Below are 19,328 nucleotides of genomic sequence, written 5' to 3' on the forward strand. Positions count from 1 at the left end.
GTGACTTAAAAACTGAAAAACAATACAACTAATAAATCCAAAAAATATTTTTTTTTAAGATAAGATAAACCATTAAGCTTACATAAGAAAAAAATGAAGATAAGGGAGTTCAAAAATATGATATAAGAATTAAGGGGACTAATCAATAAATAAAGCAAACTTGAATTTGGATGGATTGATTTTTTTTTTTATTTTTTTTAATGTTTATTTTTACTTTTGAGAGACAGCATGAGCAGAGCAGGGTCATAGAGAGAGGGAGACACAGAATCAGAAGCAGGCTTCAGGGTATGAGCTGTCAAGCACAGAGCCCAATGTGGGCCTTGACCTCACAAACTGCAAGATCATGACCTGAGCCAAAGTCGGACACTTAACCATCTGAGCCACCCAGGCGCCCTGGAGTGGAATGGATTGATTTTCTAAGAAAGTATAATTTATTGAAACTGATCCTAGAAGAAATACCCAAACAAACTTATTTCCATAGAAGACAGAAAGTTTTTCAGCAATCTCCCCCCTTTAAAGCAATAGGCCCTAACAGTTTCACAATAGAATTTTATCAAACCTTTAAAGAACAGGCAATTCTATTGTGACTTAAACTATTTCTGGGAGTTGTTTTAAAAAAAAAAAAAAAAAAATGAGGGGCGCCTGGGTGGCTCAGTTAAGCATCTGACTTTGGCTCAGGTCGCGCAGGATCTCACTGTTAGTGGGTTCCAGCCCTGTGTGGCGCTCTGTGCTTACAGCTGGAGCCTGGAGCCTGCTTCAGATTCTGTGGCTCCCTCTCTCTCTGCCCCTCCCCCACTCACATTCTGTCTCTCTCTTTCTCAAAAATAAACATTTTTAAAAAATGAAAACTTTCAAATTACTATAAAGTGAGAACCTTGATATCAACACTTGACAAGATTATAAATATTAAAAGAAAGTTATAGATCAGTCTTACTTATGAACAATAATGCATAAGTCCTAAATAAGAGAGGGGGGAATCTTAGCAAATATAATCCAGCAGAAAACATTAATATAATTGTTAACTATATCTCAATTAGAAAATTTTGTTTTATAAAAAAAGAAGTAATTGACCACATGAGGTTTATTTCCGGAATACAAGAATGGTTCGGTATTTAAAAACCTATTGCTGGGGGCGCCTGGGTGGCGCAGTCGGTTAAGCGTCCGACTTCAGCCAGGTCACGATCTCGCGGTCCGTGAGTTCGAGCCCCGAGTCAGGCTCTGGGCTGACGGCTTGGAGCCTGGAGCCTGTTTCCGATTCTGTGTCTCCCTCTCTCTCTGCCCCTCCCCCGTTCATGCTCTGTCTCTCTCTATCCCAAAAATAAATAAAAAAACGTTGAAAAAAAAAAATTTTTTTTTAATTAAAAAAATAAAAAATAAATAAAAAAAAATAAGCTATTGCTGGGGGTGCCTGGGTGGCCCAGTTAGTTAAGCGTCTGACCTCGGCTCGGGTCATGATCTCACTGTGGGTGAGTTCCAGCCCCATGTCAGGCTCTGTGCTGACAGCTCAGAGCCTGGAGCCTGCTTCAATTCTGTGTCTCCCTCTCTCTGCCCCTCCCCCACTCATACCTTGTTTCTCTCTCTCAAAAATAAACAAACATTAAAAAATAAAATGATGGGCACCTGGGTGGCTCAGTCGGTTGTGCCTCCAACTTCGGCTCAGGTCATGGTTTACCGGTTTGAGACCCACCTCGGGCTCTGTACTGACAGCTTGGAGCCTGGAGCCTGCTTCTGATTCTGTGTCTCCCTCTCTCTCTGCCCCTCCCCTCAAGCTCTTTCTCTCCTTCAAAAATAAATAAACATCCAAAAAAAATTTTTTTTAAGCTATTGCTTTTTAAGAGCAATTGCTATACCTTGTCTTATTAGTAGATCCAAAGAGAAAAACCAGATATATGTTCTATAGGTGCCAAAAGGGCATTTGACAAAAAAATCAACAACCATTCTTTATTAAGACACTCAAATAGGTATAGATGGACTCTTCCTTAGTGTGATAAAAATAAATCTACTTCAGTCCAAAAGTTAGCATGATATTTAATGGGAAATACTAGAGGTACCCTCACTAAAATCAAGAACAAGATAAGGAGCTGTTCAAATAGTATTAACTTGGACTGGTGATACCAGTCAACATATTTAGACAATAGGAAGAAATCAGAGATGTAAAAATTAGAAATGAAGTGATAAAAAAATTTTTTTTGCAGATTGCAGAAAACCCACAAGAATCAATTTAAAAACTACTAACAAAATTCAGTAAATTAGAGTAGAAAATTAATATGCAGAAAGCAATAGCCTTCATGTGTACCAAAAACATCCAAATAGAATATAAACTAAAAAGGAAAATCTCATTTATCTAGAAAGAAACTTAAGAAATACACAAAACTTATATGAAGAAAACCTTAAGACCCCCTTTTGTGTAGGACACAAAAGATGATAATTGGAAAGGTAATGAAGTTGTTGGATAGAAAAATTCCAAACAAAAATACCAGCAGGTTTTGTTTCTGTATCTAGATAAGCTAATTCAAAAGTTCACATGGAGAAACAAAGCAAGAACAGCTAGGAGAACTCTGAAAAATAACATTAAGGAGGAACTAGCCTTGTCAGATACTAAGCCTGTTGTAAAAGCTCAATAATTAAAACATCATGGTGGTGGGACATGAATCTAGAGATTAATCTAGAAACATAATAGAAAGCCCAGAAAATAGACACAGATATGTGGGAATTTAGTATATATTACATAAAGGAGGATCTCCAATCAGTTGAGAAACATGAACTGTTCAGTAAATAGAATTGAAATAACTGGGTAGCTGTGTGGAAAAGAAAGTTGAATCCATACTGTATACAGTATACCCAGATAAATTCTGAACACCTCCAATATTTAACTGTTTAAAAAAAAAAAAAAAGTGTCAGAAGAAAACAGACTTAAAATGAGAAGATCTTTCTGACCCCCAATCTGTAAGCATTTAAAAAGGATGTATTTTCATACTGGGATTCTCATTTTTGGCATTATCTGCTAATTTTGGTAATTAAGAAAGTGAAATTTTCTTAAAAATGAGAAACAGGTTTTATATCAGTCCTCCTACTTAGAAACCTTTCAAACTTGTTTCTGGTTTCAAAACCAATTTGTCAAAGTCATCAGAACAACTTCTGATGAAGACTGGTGAAGCTTCAGAGACCAAAGTAAGACTACCATGCACTGGAAAAATCAAATATTAAATATTGTATCTGTCTTTATCACTGGGAAAGAATATCCTATTGATATATTTTTTTAATTTTTTAAAATCTTTATTTTTGAGAGAGAGAGAGCACGCACAAGCAGGGGAGGGTCAGAGAGAGAGGGAGACACAGAGTCAGAAGCAGGCTCCAGGCTCTGATCTGTCAGCACAGAACCTGACGTGGGGCTCGAACTCATGAAAGCGAGTTCATGACCTGAGCCAAAGTCAGACGCTTAACCTACTGACCCACCCAGGCACCCCTCCTATTGTTATTTTTAAAGATTCCTTGATACTACTTCATAATATTATGATTTACTTTTTCATTTATCCTCATCAGCAGTAATTTTGAACTACCCCCACATCTTTCATAGTGCAGATGAGGTTCCCAGAGGACACATTGAAAAACATGGCATGTCTTTATGAAGATTTATTCCTGGTCACAGAGGCAGAATTGTTTAATCTCTACAAAGTGGTTGATTGAAATCAGAAAACAATTTGCATCTTAACACAGGGTGATGTTTGCATATATGTTTTCTTTTGAAGTGCAAGTATGACTTTTGCTGGATTTGCCTAGAAGAATGGAAAAAACATAGTTCTTCCACAGGAGGTTATTACAGATGTACTCGCTATGAAGTCATTCAACATGTGGAGGAGCAATCCAAGGAAATGACTGTGGAGGTAAACAACTGTTTAAATTAAGGCCTCTGGCTAAGCCACTTAATACCATTGCAAGTATTTTGCATTTCTTCTTTTCCTACCTTTGTTATAATGAGGCCTTTATAGTAGCCTTTAATTTAAACACAATAGGTCTATCAACTTGAGAGCTTTTTTTTTTTAATATTCCTTTTTTTTTTATATTGGTAGAGATAAGTCTCAGATATCCCTGTCTCTGTAATGAGTTAACAGTTTTAGCATAATGTCAACAATACAGTATTATGTTATAGCATATAATAAATCTCTTTGCTTGGCTGCCATAACAAAATACCATAAAGTGAGTGGCTTAAATAACAGAAAGGTATTTCTCACAGTTCTGGAGCCTAGTTCAAGATTCCTGCCAATTCGATTTCTGGTAGTTGACTCTCTTCCTGGCTTGCAGAGGGCTGGCTCTCTTTTTGCTATGTCCTCACGTGGTTTGGAGAGAGAGAAACCTCTGGTGTCTCTTTCTTTTCTTATTAGAGCACTAATTCTACTGGATTAAAGCCCCACCCTAATGATCACCTCATACATAGGCCCTGTCTTCAAATCCAGTCAGTCACATTGGGGGTTAAGGCTTCAACATGAATTTTGGGGGGAGACAATTCAGCCCATAGCAACAAGCAACGTAGTAAAACATCAAAGATCTGATAAATGAAGGTCTCGAGAGGCATCTTTGCCTTACATTCTGGGATCATAGATTCAATGGTTTATCACAGAGAATACAAATGCAAGACTTTGTTCTGGTAGCCTTAAAAATGTACTGGTTTTTTTTCTCTCAATAAAATAATCAGCAAATCGGTATACACAATTACCTATTACTAATAAAAATTTTAAGTGACAAAAGTCCCCAATCTTAATAGCTAGTATTTTATTTATAAAAGTCATTTATGGACTTTTGTTTCCTAGGCTGAGAAAAAACACAAACGATTTCAGGAACTTGACAGATTTATGCACTATTATACAAGATTTAAAAACCATGAGCATAGCTATCAGGTATGTCCCAAATCATTTCAAATGCTCTGAATTATACTGTTGTAAATAAATAAAATTACATAAATTATGTATTTCTATTCCTTTAGTTAGAACAACGCCTTCTTAAAACAGCCAAAGAAAAGATGGAGCAATTGAGTAGAGCTCTCAAAGAAAGTAAGTTATAAGTCGTATGTGTGATAATTAATATAAAATAGCCTTTTCCATGCTTAAGTCACTTAATTGGTAGGAGGTTAAGGCCCTTCAAGGAAAACATGATCTCCATTAGCTCATTCTGGTACTGCTTAGAGTTCTCTGAAGCCCAGAGTACATCTCAGCAGCTGAGTCCCCTGTAATTAGATTTTCTACCCAGACTACCTCATATGTTCCTCTTAATGTAGCCTGTGCTATTAGCAGATAAACATACATTATAGTTTTCCTTCCTCTGCGCCACTGCTAATGTTCTACAATATCAGAAACAGTGGATGGGCCCTAAAAGCGCCTAAAAAGCATCCTTGATATAGTCAAAAGAGCAAGATTCACATGCCCCCCCCCCCCAACTGTAGTGTGACTGAAGTCCCAAAGTTTCTTAAGAAAATTTAGCAGAGTGCCTAATGGGATGGAAGTCAAGTACAATTTTGGGAGAAATCATCTCACTGATAAATAATGCACATCGGAGTCTAAAAGCAAAGACGTGATAGGGCTGACTTACAGATCCTAAGATGGAAATCCAAAAAAATTCCTAAATTGGATTAAGAATTGTTTGCATCATTAAAATATAATATCTCACAATGACCACACAGAGCATAGGTTCTACCATATTTGTTTTAAAGTGATATTTTTAATATAATCATAACTTATATATAAAAGGTTTTCAGCCTAAAAATGCAATTGTAATTGTATTTGCTCTAGTTTATAAAAAGCCCCTTTTCATGAGGGTAATTCCCTAATTAAGATAGTAAGCATAAATTAAATAAATTAGAGTAGGAGAAAAAGTATCAATAGCAGCTTTGTCTCCTTGTTAATTACGTTTTTAGACTTTGGTAATGATGTAACTATATTGCCATTATCAAACTCTTGAGGTACTGTCCATAGTGAAAATTGAAGGGACAAAACCCTCACACATTCTACATTTCTTCAAACAAGGATTTTTGTCTCTTTCAGGCTGTCCCTAATACTTACAACAATGCCTGACACATAGCAAACATTTAGTAAATATCTGTAGGTGTGAATTACTGCTTATATTGAACCTTCCGGTGGTTCTAGACAACATAATAAGATACATTAAATGATGTAAGAATTGGAAAGGTTTAAGAAACAAACCTTCACATACTTCTCACACATGTCATAGTGGGGGATGGTGTTTGTTTTGTTTTGTTTTTCCTTTTTTACATCTTAGTTCAGATCCCTCTTCTAGGGTAGGTATTTTGGAATAGTCTGTATATATCAGTGTGTGTACGTACACATGTAATTTCTTTCCACGGGCATGCAGAATAATCTTATTTTTAAAAGTACTTATGAATCTAGATTCTACTGCTTAGTTTCCCTTTATTTGCAGTTAAAGGAGAAAGCTAGAATGTTATAATGATACTTGGAAAAGGAATAGTCTCAGTATTAAGGCAGTTTCATCTCCTGTTTTCCTCAGTCTTCCTCCCTTTCTTTCTCTCCTTGATATATTTTATTTACTAGCATTAGTTTTCTAGTTGTCCCTCCATAATATCTTTTTCTTACAATGTTTTTTTTTGCAGAAGCATAATCATAATTAGGCTATTTTTTTTTTTCCTAGCAAACAACTTACCAGGGCATTTAATTCCTTTTTTTTTTTTTTTTTTTTTTTTTTTTAGTTTATTTGTATTAGTAATCTGTACACCTAATGTGGGGCTCAAACTCATGACCCCAAGATCAAGAGTCTTATGCTGTTCGGATTGAGCCAGCCAGACACCACCCGCCTTTGTTTTCAACTCCTTTTTAATTTTTTAATGTTTTATTTATTTCTGAGAGAGAGAGAGAGACAGAGACAGACAGAGTATGAGCGGGAGAGGGGCAAAGAGAGAGGGAGACACAGAACCCAAAACAGGTTCCAGGCTCTGAGTTGTCTGCACAGAGCCCAACACAGGGCTCGAACTCGTGAACTGTGAGATCATGACCTGAACAGAAGTCGGACGCTGAACTGACTGAACCACCCAGGTGCCCCTATCTCTTAATCAGCAAAGTTTCAGTAAAGATAACCTGAAAAACATAGTGAAGAGGAGTTGACCTAAAGCTAGATTTGTTTAACCAGCAGGGTAAGAACAGAATCCAGACTTCGTGTACACATTCCTTCATGATTGCCATTAGTGCTCCTAGGTGGCTGCAGTGTGTGCTTCATTTATAAATGTATACAAGCCACACATGAATGTTTTGTGTAGGTTTTTAGTCGTCTAAATTATTATTATCATACAGCTACTTCAGTTTCTTCCCAGAGATCCTTTGTTGTGAGTGTTTTTTTAAGAAAACTCAGTCATTTAATAGTATAACAGCATATTTGCAAAACAGTTTTTTTTTCACTGTGCCTGATTTACTTTATAGCTGAAGGAGGCTGTCCAGATACCACTTTCATTGAAGATGCAGTTCATGTGCTCTTAAAAACTCGACGCATTCTCAAGTGTTCTTATCCATATGGATTTTTCTTAGAACCTAAAAGCACAAAGAAAGAAATTTTTGAACTCATGCAAGTAAGATATCTTTTTAAAATTAAATTTAAATGCAGTTATTATAAAAAAAACAGATTTTGTCCTTTTTCAACCACGTAACTAAGTTTTATCTTATTTGGGTGTGACCAGTAAACAATTTTGTTTTCATTTTTAGAATGGTTTTTAAATAAAGGAAAAGTTAACCAGTAATAAACTGAAATTTTTTTGTATTTAAATTTGCCACTGTAAGATCTGAATCAATTCTGAGCTATTGACTGAGCAAACATTTCCTACCACATTTATTTGTTTGTTTTACACTGGCTGATGTTGAAATATGGCCTAATTCTGATTATGTAATTAGAAATTTTATCTTCAAAGATGAAACCACATTACATACTAGATGGGAAAGTTGCTATTTACCAGTTTATATTAAAAGTCCAATTGAAAAAGTTACAGAATTTAAAAACAAAAACACCTAAGCCAAGTGACATCACTGTGGCTAACCAACTTCATTGTACATTCTTTTTTTTTAATCCACCAAACTTTCTTCTCTTGCTACAATTTTCATGTCACCCCTTTGAACTGCTCTCTACTAACGTATATCCTACATTTCTTTTAAAAGCTTAATATTAATTTTCTCCATGAAGCCTTTCAGACCTAACCCCAGATCACAGGGGTCTTGCCTTGCCTCAGATTCCTTCAGCATTTACATTTGGTCTACATCTACACTACGCAGTCATGTGTTTGCATGTGTAGTGCCTTGAAATTTACTCGTTTTTTTTTTCACATAGACAAATGATAAATTTCCCGTAGACAGCTGGTATACTATGTCTTTGTAATCCATACCATTCTACATTGTTATAAATGTCTATCAAATGAGTGCTATTTTTGTGAAATTTGTAAAAAAGAAGTATGTGTCAAATAGGAAGTTATTTTATAATTTGGATTAATTTCTGACTTCAAAAGAGTTAGATTTAACTAAGAAACCAGATAGACCATGGATTTGCAATTGACTAACGTACTCAGCCTATAATCCTTCTTTTTTCTCTCTTAACCATAGACAGACCTAGAAATGGTCACTGAAGACCTTGCCCAAAAAGTCAATAGGCCTTACCTTCGTACACCCCGCCACAAGATCATCAAGGCAGCATGCCTTGTACAGCAGAAGAGACAAGAATTCCTGGCATCTGTGGCTCGGGGAGTTGCTCCTGCAGACTCACCAGAAGCTCCAAGGCGCAGGTAAAAAAGATGCACACTGTGGAAATTATCCTAGCCCCAGCCACAAATGCCACCAGGTTTATTTTTTATCTAACTAGGGTTTATATTCCTGGAAGTTACTTATACTTAAATATGGATAGCTGATAAAAGCATGTTAACTTCTTTTTGGTGATTTTCACCCACAGAACTATTTCTTTTTTTTTTCATTTTTTGTCATTGTGTAGTTTCTTGGAATAAATTAGGTTAATTTCACACTTCATTGAACTCATAATTCAGAGTATTCTAATGCATCACTTCAAATATGTAATGTATGTAGTGATATGATAGTCATAAACATCTTACAGTGTCAAAGTTGAAAGCCTTGCCAACTTGTTATAGTCATACTTATATTTTTATGTAAGAGCTTATGAAGAAATTAGAAATCTCATATTAATAATTTAAGTGATTCATATTCATCCAATAAAGAACAGCTGAGTTTTGGTTGTTTCAGATACTTACACTATTTCTGCCACTATAAATTAAAGCATGTTTTCTTATTCATAACAATTATACTCATTAGAAATTCCTTTGACCCTATTTTTACATAAACACATAAAAATAGAAGCAATCATAAAATACTGTTATAACATGATGATTTTTATTTTTATACTATTTTACACAAACAGAATTTGAAAGAAATAATTGAAAGACCATTTTAATTCAGTAGTTGGTGTACTTTGGTTAAGCAAGTTGCAAGCAGAGGAATTAAAAATAATGTTCAATGGGCAAGGGTCTGATTGTTCATACTTTGTAGTGCTGATAATAAATCAAATGGTATGTCCAATTTCTTTGTAGCTTTGCTGGTGGAACATGGGATTGGGAATATTTAGGATTTGCATCACCTGAGGTAATTGTTTTGTGGGGGTTTTGTTTCGTTTTTTAATTATATTTTTCCTTAGTGATATCTTGCTTGCATTTCCACCCTTATCTATTCTAAATCCTACTGAGATCGTTGGCAATGTTTTCTCTTTCTTATATAATAAAAATGCCTCAGCAGAGCCTGCATTTAGCCATTTGTGGTATTGGATTATCATCACATTGTTAAATGCATCCCCCTTTTTATTATTTGTAATTACTGAACAGTCACAATTAAGGCTAACATATAGCATATATTTTGGAGTGTATTTTCAAATTGGTTAATGAGTATAAATTTTATTTATTAGAAATGCATTTTTTGTCATAATCTTGTTTCAGTCTGAATCTATGAAAAACCTGCACAGTCTATTTTTTTAAGTTACTGCAACAACCTGATTGAATTGATTTATAAATCAGTTTCTAAGGTGGAAACTTGACATTAATAATGTTTATGCAGAAAAAATGCTTTGCTTAGTTGCTTTCTGCTCTTTAAGATTTTCACCCTCTTCTTGGTTGTTTTTGTCTTGATTTTTTTTTGTTTTTGTTTTTTTTTAGTTGTTATTGATAGATTTTAAGATACAAATAGTCTAGGGGGTGCCTGACTGGCTCAGTCACCAAGAACTTTATTAGTTCTTGGTCTCGGGGTCATGCGTTCAAGCCCTGCGTTGAGTGTAGATATTGCCTAAAAATAAAATCTTTAAAAGTAAATAAATAAAATGCAGTCTAAAATACTAACACTACAAGTAGCAATTCCCACAAATAAGATAGAGTGAAAATCTTAATCACATTGCTATTTTCTGAGATTTAAATTGCCACTGTTCCTGTTGAGTCTGATTTTAAATGGTTTTAGCAGTTATCTCTACTTCTGTCTCTCCTTCCTTATTCTCTAAAACAGTATACTATCTGGTGTTTATGTTACAATAACCTTTTAACTTAGTTCTTAGAAGGGAGCAGGACAAACAGTGAAACTTTATAATTTATAGCCCATTTGTTGTCTTCAACTGAAGGAGAATGAAATTATCTAGAAATGACTGTGGATTATTTAAAACAGATACTTTGTCTTTTCAGCTACTGAGGATACTTGCAATCACCTTGTGGCCTGTTGTATTGGTAGATATATCTAAGAAAATACTGACTTGAGAAAACAATTTGTGCTTTGAGCTCTGATATGGAAAATTTTTAATTCACTTAAATTGCATAAAGACTTTAATATATTACTGAAACTGTTATAAAATAAATTATCAACCTTTTTCTATGCTATGCTTATTATTCTATTACAACTTTGAGGATGTTATGGAAAATTTCTACCTAAAAGCATGAAAAACATGCTTCAGTTATGAAAAAAAGAGTACTAAAGATTTCAGTATTTCAAGGTAGAAAACAATTTAGCTTTATTTGAGCAAAAATAAAACCTTTACCAGTGTACTCATAGTCATGTACACATCTCTTGTAGCTTCTAGCTCTGACAGTAACTTTAGGAATCCTAAATATTTGTCCTTGAATATTGAGGATCTACTAATGTGACTGGCACAGATTCATTTTGTAAAAAACAGGAAAGCTTGCTACCTCACATGTGAATATTTATGAATAAAATTATCGAGCTCTTGTTCTCCAGAGATTGACAATTATGAAAGTATAAGTAACATTTCCTTCTTAAATTTATTTTTATGTGTTCATAAGTTTTATAAGAATTTTTTAACTACTTTTATTTTTCTTTAAAGTCTTTGACACATTGAAACACCAAGCTTTTATGTAAACCTTATTGCAAGTCTAAAGAATTACTCTACAGTGTGAAACTCTAAAATTCTGACTATCAAGTAACTGCCAAAATAATATCTTTAAAAATTAGCTCTTTGCCTTCATATATACTTTGGAAAAAAAAAAATTAGTGTTACCAAACTTCAATAGACTTTTAGGTTGAATTTATATTTTTTCAGTCAAGTTAATTCCATCTTTCTCCTTTTTTAATTAAATTGAGTCAGTGACAATCATAAGTATTTTGTACCACTTTAAAGGCAGTGGAGCCCAGAGGAAAGAGCATAGTGTTAAAGTCTGAGGGACACCTGAATTCAAGGTCTAGCTCTGGAACTTATTACACATTAGGCTCCCCATTCTTCCTTAATTTCTCATCTGTAAAATATGGATGACAGTATCTACCCCATGGAAGTTCTAGAAGGATTAAAGCATCTCTTTAAGTCACTGATAAATTTGGTGCTCAATAAATTAGTGCTCAACAAAAAGCTCCTAGCAGCTTTTTCTCCTATAAATCTTAAAATTTCTCAGTCTTGTCTGTAACCTTAACACTCTTCAACCTTTTGGAGTACCACAACTAAAGCTTTTTCATATGCTTATATAAAAATCTAGGAATTCTTAGAAATTTTCAGATAGGTTTAATTTTATGAGATCAATTTTTTTAAGCCTGTTGCATCATGAGAGAATGCTATTGGGTTTACCATCAGAGTAATTATAACAAGTTTCTTTTATGGTTGTTTTTAAAAAATTTTTTTTCATGTTTTATTTATTTTTGAGAGAGAGAGACACACAGAATCTGAAGCAGGCTCCGGGCTCTGAGCTGACAGCACAGAGCCTGACACGGGGCTCCAACCCACGAACTGTGAGATCATGACCTGAGCCGAAGTCGATGCTTAACCGACTGAGCCACCCAGGCACCCCTCTTTTATGGTTGTTTTTAACCCAAATTTTAGTTTTCTTAAATTGGAAATATGTGTATTATGTGGTTAGTAATAGTTTACTATTACTAACTAATAGTAATAGTAATAGTAACTAAACTAATAGTTTATTAATTCAGAATAACTTTTTGTACTGTATTCGAGTGTACAAAGGAAGCAAATTGTCCTTAAATATAAACCTTGAACTGAAATAAAATTTTCATGCCATCTTTGGCTAAGAAATGCAGTGTTCCTCCGTGGTCTAGTGAACCATGATGACACATAATAGTTATCCAGTTTGGGATCATGGGCCTCCAGCAAAGGAAGAACTCATACCACAGCTCAGCAGTAAATTTTAAAGAACCTAAATAATCCCTCTGAGAACCTGTAGGATCTTTCTTGGTTTCTAACCTGGTAGGATGCCTCCCATTTCATATTGGAGTCCAACTGCTTGTTTACATAAATGGAGTTTAAATAAATTTAACCAGAGTAGTGTGATGTGAAAGTATTATTTATGATGTAAAAACTTGTCTTTGTTTTTATTCTAGTACTTTCACAACGTAAACATATTGAATATCCTAGGGTAACCAGGATGATCGTAAACCTGAGTATATTTGTGTTTATCACTGAAAGATTCTATAATGATTCTCAAAATCAGCCTATCTGTGCTAGTGTCATGCACACTGACTGGCCTCTCTTTTAATCTCTTCCGTCACTAAAACCTGGAAAAGTATGTGTATACCCAGATAGTAGCAGGTGGTCCCAGGTTCTGCCTCCAACCATACCTTCATCCTTCCCATATGCCCTCTGCCTGTGTTGTAGATAGCCCCACATATTAACTAATATAGGAAGGAAGCCAAGTAACATCTTATTTTAAAGCTAATTTCACATTTTTCTTTTAATCATTTAACTTGTGAGTATGATATGTTGTAGTCCCAAGGAATGCAAAATCTCATAGTCTGATAAGCAATTGGTAGTGTACACTTTTTTTTTCCCCCTTTCTGTTGCATATATCACAGTCACTTTTTAAAAACCAGACCTCCAAGAGCCTAGCTTATATTAATAAAAGCCTAACATATTAGCAAAATCGTTATGGTGTTAAACATTATGTAACAAGACCCAGGCATATGAAAAAGGCTCAGTTCTGCCCTGGCATTGGAGCTTGCAAGTATTCCCAATTTATCCAGGCAGTTGTAATGACTATTTAAAATTTTTCTTTTTCCATTTTACCTTTTCTGTTTCCTTGGCATGGCAAAACCTGAAGTTTCTTTCGTTAATGCCAAGTGACTTTATATGTATATAAAATCACACATTTTTTTTTCCTGGAAAAAAAGTGTGTGTTTTATTTGCATTAAAAAAAATTGCATGCTCTTCTGTATTTTATAACCTTTGGTTTATGCAGGAATATGCTGAATTTCAGTATCGGAGGAGGCACAGACAACAACGCCGTCGAGGAGATGTGCACAGTCTGCTCAGTAACCCTCCAGACCCTGATGAGCCGAGTGAAAGCACTTTAGGTAAGCTCTTAAGTTGGCTCGGTTTTAGTCTTTTTAGTTCTCTTGAATTTATTCTTAAAACTGGCAAATTTAAATGTTTGTGAAATAGTTTGTAGTGTAGATATATAATCAATATGCAGATGCTTTGAATGTCACAGGATACATAAAACCAGAGACGTTAAGAACATGGGCGGTGGAGTGGCATCTGGGTGGCTCAGTTGGTTAAGCATCCGACTTTGGCTCAGATCATGATCTTACAACTCGTGGGTTTGTGCACCGCATTGGGCTCTGTGCTGACAGCTCAGAGCCTGGAGCCTGTTTCAGATTCTGTGTCTCCCTCTCTCTTTGCCCCTCTCCCACTTGCACTTGCTCGCTCACTGTCTCTTTCAAAAATAAATAAACATTAAAAAAAAAAAAGAACACGGGCTGTGGAGTCAGCTGGAACCTGCATTCATGACCCCATCTCTATGTATCAGTGTAAGACTTCAGTCAGGTTGACTTAACTTCTCTAAGATTTAGTCTCCTCATTTTAAGAAGCAATAAAAACAGTGCCACATTGTGGGCTCATTGTGAGCATTAAATGAGATAATGTGTATAAAACCCTTAATTAAGCACTAGTAACACCTAGAGAGCACTCAATAAATTGTAGCTGTTGATCACTGTTACTGTGTTCATGGAATATTTTCCTCCTAGCTTCACTTCTCCCGTTAACATTCTTTAAAAGAAAATTTCTGAAATCATTTAAAATTTATTTTTTAATGTTTATTTTTGAGAGAGAGAAGGAGTATGTGAGCAGGGGAGGGGCAGGGAGAGAGAGGGAGACACAGAATCCAAGGCAGGCTTCAGGCTCTGAGCTGTCAGCACAGAGCCCTATGCAGGGCTTGAACTCATAAACTGTGAGATCATGACCTGAACCAAAGTCAGACACTTAACTGACTGAGCCACCCAGGCACCTCTAGAAATCAATTATTTTGATTATCAACTTTTAAATGTTAAATTCTTAATGGAAAATCTTCAAATTCTTATGTCAGCAGATCATATTTAATAAATCAGGATCAATGAACCTAAAGATTTGTTCTTCAGGCTATTGTAATTCCAAAATTCTTTAGTTTTAAGAACTTTGAGAACTAAAATACCTTTGTTATTGCTTAAGAAAACAAGAGTGGTGGTAGCACTTGCATTTATGAATAGAACCATATGTAATGCAAACAAAAACGTAAAGAGCAATCGTGTTTGAAGTGGTAATATTAGATATATTTTGATGAGACATATAGGGAGGAGAATCTCTGAAAGATTAAGTGAACATGTGAACACAGGCTTTCACCAGCACTGAAAGACAAATTATTGACTAAAATAAAAAGATGTGTCGGGGTTCCAGGATGGCTCAGTCCACTGAGCATCTGACTTTTTTTTTTTTTTTTTTAAAGCTTATTTATATATTTTCAAAGAGACAGCACATGGGCATGCACCTGGTAGGGGCAGAGAGGGGAAGACACAGAATCTGAAGCAGGTTGCACCCTGTCAGCACAGAGCCCACCACCATGGGGCTCAAACCCACAAATTGTGAGATCATGATCTGAGCAGAGATCAAGAGTTGGACATTGAATCTACTGAGCCACCCAGGCGCCCCAAGCTTCCGACTCTTGATTTTGGCTCATGATCCCATGGTTGTGGGATTGAGCCCCGCATTGGGCTCTGTGCTGAGTGTGGAGTCTGCTTAAGATTCTCCCTTTATGTCCCTCTGCCCCTCTCCCCTGCTTGCTAACATAAAAATTAAAAAAATAAGTGCAAAAAACATGTGTGAAATCTTGTATGACTGAATTGTCTCTGGTTCCACTTGCTTTGAAACAGACATCCCAGATGGTGGCAGTGGCCGCAGGCCGGGTGCCTCTGTGGTAAGTTCCGCATCTATGAGCGTGCTGCACAGCTCTTCCCTGCGTGACTACACCCCTGCCAGTCGCTCTGAAAACCAGGACTCTCTTCAGGTAGCCTTTGTGGGCAGCCTCATTGTTCCTGTTTTTGCTCTTTCTCTGTTTAGCCTGACTTCCTATTTTTACTTTATTGCTCTTTTTCTTCCTTTCATTAAAAATCTTTGTTTCAGAGATGTACTACAGGAAAAGATTCCTAAATGTCAGAGTTATCTTAAGGAATTTTTTTTCTCTTTAGCATGGACAAGGAAAAAATTAAGATTTGAGTAGATAAAGCAATAATTCTGTATAAATAGAGGTAGTATTATTTATCTGGTGAAAGAATAGTTGGTAAACTTCATTAGGTTAAATAATTTTTCCTTTTAAATTTTAAAGTGATTTAACTTTCTGTTGCCTCAGGCTCTGAGTTCCTTGGATGAAGATGATCCCAATATACTTCTTGCAATACAATTGTCATTGCAAGAATCCGGGCTGGCCATTGATGAGGAAAATAGAGACTTCCTCAATAATGAAGCATCCTTAGGAGCGATAGGCACCTCTTTACCTTCCAGACTAGACTCGGTCCCCAGGAACACAGATAGCCCTCGGGCTGCACTGAGCAGCTCTGAGCTGTTGGAACTTGGTGACAGCCTCATGAGATTAGGAGCAGAGAGTGACCCATTTTCAACTGACACTCTGAGTTCACACCCTCTCAGTGAGGCGAGAAGTGAATTCTATCCCTCATCCAGTGACCCTGACTCAGCTGGCCAGGATGCCAACATCAATGACAATCTTCTTGGCAACATCATGGCTTGGTTTCATGACATGAATCCTCAGAGTATCGCCCTGATTCCTCCAGCAGTTACAGAAATCAGTGCAGATCCCCAGCTCCCCTGTGTCAAAGATGAATCAGAAGGTAAGAGGGATGTGGAGCTGGTGCCACCAGAAGATTCAGTGTTTCAAGATGCCGTGGTCAGTGAAGGTAGAGGAACCCAAATAGAAGAAGAAAATCCTTTGGAAGAAAGTACTCTGGCTGGGGAAGCAGCATCTCAAGCTGGCATTAGTAGTAATGAGGCAGCCAACAATGGGGATGGTTCAGATGCTTCAAGCCAAACACCTCAGACCTCAAGTGACTGGCTTGAACAAGTACATTTAGTGTGAACTGCACACCTCTGGGCTCTAAATGAATCACAGGTACAGATGGTATTCTAGTGGAGTATGCTTTGTAGAGACTTGATCCACTTAATTCCAACTCAATTATAAACCACTGACATTAGTATTGAATACGAAGGAGTTCCCTTGAATGGTAGCTTCATTTCTGATTTTTACCTTAGAGGGAATTTCTTTTGTATTTAATTGGATAGCTTTTCCCCTTTGTGCTGACAAAAAAGAAGAGTAAGAGAAACACAAATGGAATAAATAGGCTAGATTCCACATTGTGAGAAAATGCAGTCCTCTGTTTAGCCTAAAGTCAGCGATACTTAAATTGAATGTTTAAATTAAAGGCTTACTCCCTAATCCTTGGGTGGTTTTTTCCTCTTTTAAAGAAAAAAGTTTTCTTCATTTTAGAAGTTATTTTGGACAGATCTAATAACATGTTGTTCCTCGATCTCTGTGCTCTTCTATAACTTTATTCCTTTTTGTCTGAGCGGTGTGAATTGAGGTATCCAAGGCATCTCTTTAGTGCTACGTCTACCACGGTGTAGTTTTAATATTCACATGAATCAAAGATTTCTTTTCATGTCTATTTCCAGTCCACTTGTGCCAAACTGACTCATGCACTAACAAGGCGTTTAGGTGTGTAGTGTCCTAGAGGGCTCCAGAGTAGTCTCAGCCTTCTCGGGAGTTAAAGGTGCCACTTGGTACCAGAATATAATGGGCTTTTGTTGCCATGGAGACTGCATTTAAATAAATGTAGCCTGTAGCTTAAGTTAACTAAACCTAATGCTGCTGTTAAAAACAGTTTATTTTAATATTAAAATACAGTTGATTAGCAACAGCGGTGCTGTATTTTAAGAGACACTTTATTGGAAGTGCAATCATAGTTCTTTGTTTTCACACTTTTACAGTGCATTCTAATTACTAATGGGTGCAATTACTTTTAATGGTGTTTTATAAAATAGAAAAAAAGTGGAGTTTTCATGAGTTATAGTAAATCCCACAATTATTAAAAAATTTCAATGAAACATCCTGCGCAACATGTTACCGTGCCTTTGCCTAACTAAATGGATAGTTGCCAGTTAAATAAGTGAGTAATTGAAATTTCAGTGTCTCTTCTGAAATAACTATGCTATGAATTGCAAAGACCTCCATAAAACCACCCATGGCCTTGCCTTTACAGTAAATGTAACAACTAAATGTTCAATCGGTTTGTTTGCCTAAATAGCAAATGCTGACATGTGTTTGTTCTATTGCACAATACTCATTTGCTGTGTGATTACTGTTTAGTGTTGAAAAAAAATCAACTTCCTAGTTATCAGTGTCTTACTGTGAAGAAAATACTGGTCTTAGTTGTAATTAAGATACAGTGATACAGTGTGTAATTAAAACTAGAGTAAACTGTTGGAATGGCTGTTTTACTTACATATTATCAAAACTAGCATAACATAAACAAAATAGATATGCAACACTCCATTTAATGTTTTGCCAGATTCTTACCAGAAATCTACAGATACCAAAATTTCAGTACTGAGTTTGTACAGGCAAGTCCTGGGCTGGGTAAAAGGTTACATTAGTATGGATATCCACGTGAGTTGTGATTACGGTTTTTTTTCCTCCAAAACCTGTTTCTGAAACTCTTGTACTTGGAATTCATATGGCTAGGACACTCTATTAGAGTACTTAATATTCCCCGGGTTCCCTTAGAATAAACTGTGTGTGAATCGCTCCTAGGCCATGGATATCAAAGGTCCACATTAGCTTTTATTTCCCCGGTCTTCAGAAACAGTGATATCAATCCCCAGTAAATTAGTTGGGGAAAATACTGACTTTGTCTACAGTGTATTACTGTATATTCAACTGAAACAGTCCATTAAAGGATTTTTTTACAAATTTATTTTGGATTAAAAATATCAACACCAATCAGTTTTTAGACCGAGTTGTAACTTTTCAATAGAGAGTCTTTGTATCACATTGAGGCGTCTTGCGAAGCTGCAATAAGGTGAGAAAGAGTGCTCTGTGTGAAGACAGTGTATGTGATGGGTTCTGGTTCCTTGCGCCTTGTGCAGTACCCTTTGTTTCTGTGCTATCTCCTGAGCATGAAAAATGATCATTATTCAATTTGTATTTCCTTGGTACATATTTTAAAAACAACACAGTCATTGACTTTACAGTTCAGAAATAAAGTTTGGCAAAGCCTATTTTGTAAACAAGTTAATTTTATAATGTAAAAAAAAAAAATTACTCTAACCTTGACTTGTTATTTGCACTTTCATAGTCTATACTTGATACATTCCCACTTTATATACAGTAGGATTCTACAAACGTGTAGATGTTTGGCCAAATGAATGCTGTTAATATGTAAAATTCTTTGATTAAACATTTATTACTTAAACTACTTCACTTTTGTCTCATTACATTATAGTCTTTGTTTTAACCAAGT

At 35.8% G+C, this 19,328-nt stretch overlaps 1 protein-coding gene across 3 annotated transcripts in view; it reads left to right on the forward strand.

The window, feature by feature from the left end:
* Nucleotides 1–19,283, forward strand: part of ANKIB1 (ankyrin repeat and IBR domain containing 1) — a 139,807-nt gene extending 120,524 nt beyond the window's left edge. For 2 of the 3 annotated variants that reach the window (XM_042917582.1, XM_042917581.1), the window contains 9 exons: nucleotides 3,750–3,884; nucleotides 4,809–4,895; nucleotides 4,982–5,048; nucleotides 7,440–7,585; nucleotides 8,604–8,782; nucleotides 9,596–9,647; nucleotides 13,727–13,841; nucleotides 15,672–15,805; nucleotides 16,148–19,283. In XM_042917582.1, the coding sequence (XP_042773516.1) occupies nucleotides 3,750–3,884; nucleotides 4,809–4,895; nucleotides 4,982–5,048; nucleotides 7,440–7,585; nucleotides 8,604–8,782; nucleotides 9,596–9,647; nucleotides 13,727–13,841; nucleotides 15,672–15,805; nucleotides 16,148–16,888 (1,656 nt within the window). In that variant the 3' untranslated portion in view covers nucleotides 16,889–19,283. The remainder of the gene's footprint in view (nucleotides 1–3,749; nucleotides 3,885–4,808; nucleotides 4,896–4,981; nucleotides 5,049–7,439; nucleotides 7,586–8,603; nucleotides 8,783–9,595; nucleotides 9,648–13,726; nucleotides 13,842–15,671; nucleotides 15,806–16,147) is intronic. The other variant, XM_042917583.1, reaches the window with a different exon arrangement.
* Nucleotides 19,284–19,328: the final 45 nt, after the last annotated feature.

Source organism: Panthera leo, chromosome A2 (genome assembly GCF_018350215.1).
Source record: "Panthera leo isolate Ple1 chromosome A2, P.leo_Ple1_pat1.1, whole genome shotgun sequence".
NCBI classification, from domain to species: Eukaryota; Metazoa; Chordata; class Mammalia; order Carnivora; family Felidae; genus Panthera; species Panthera leo.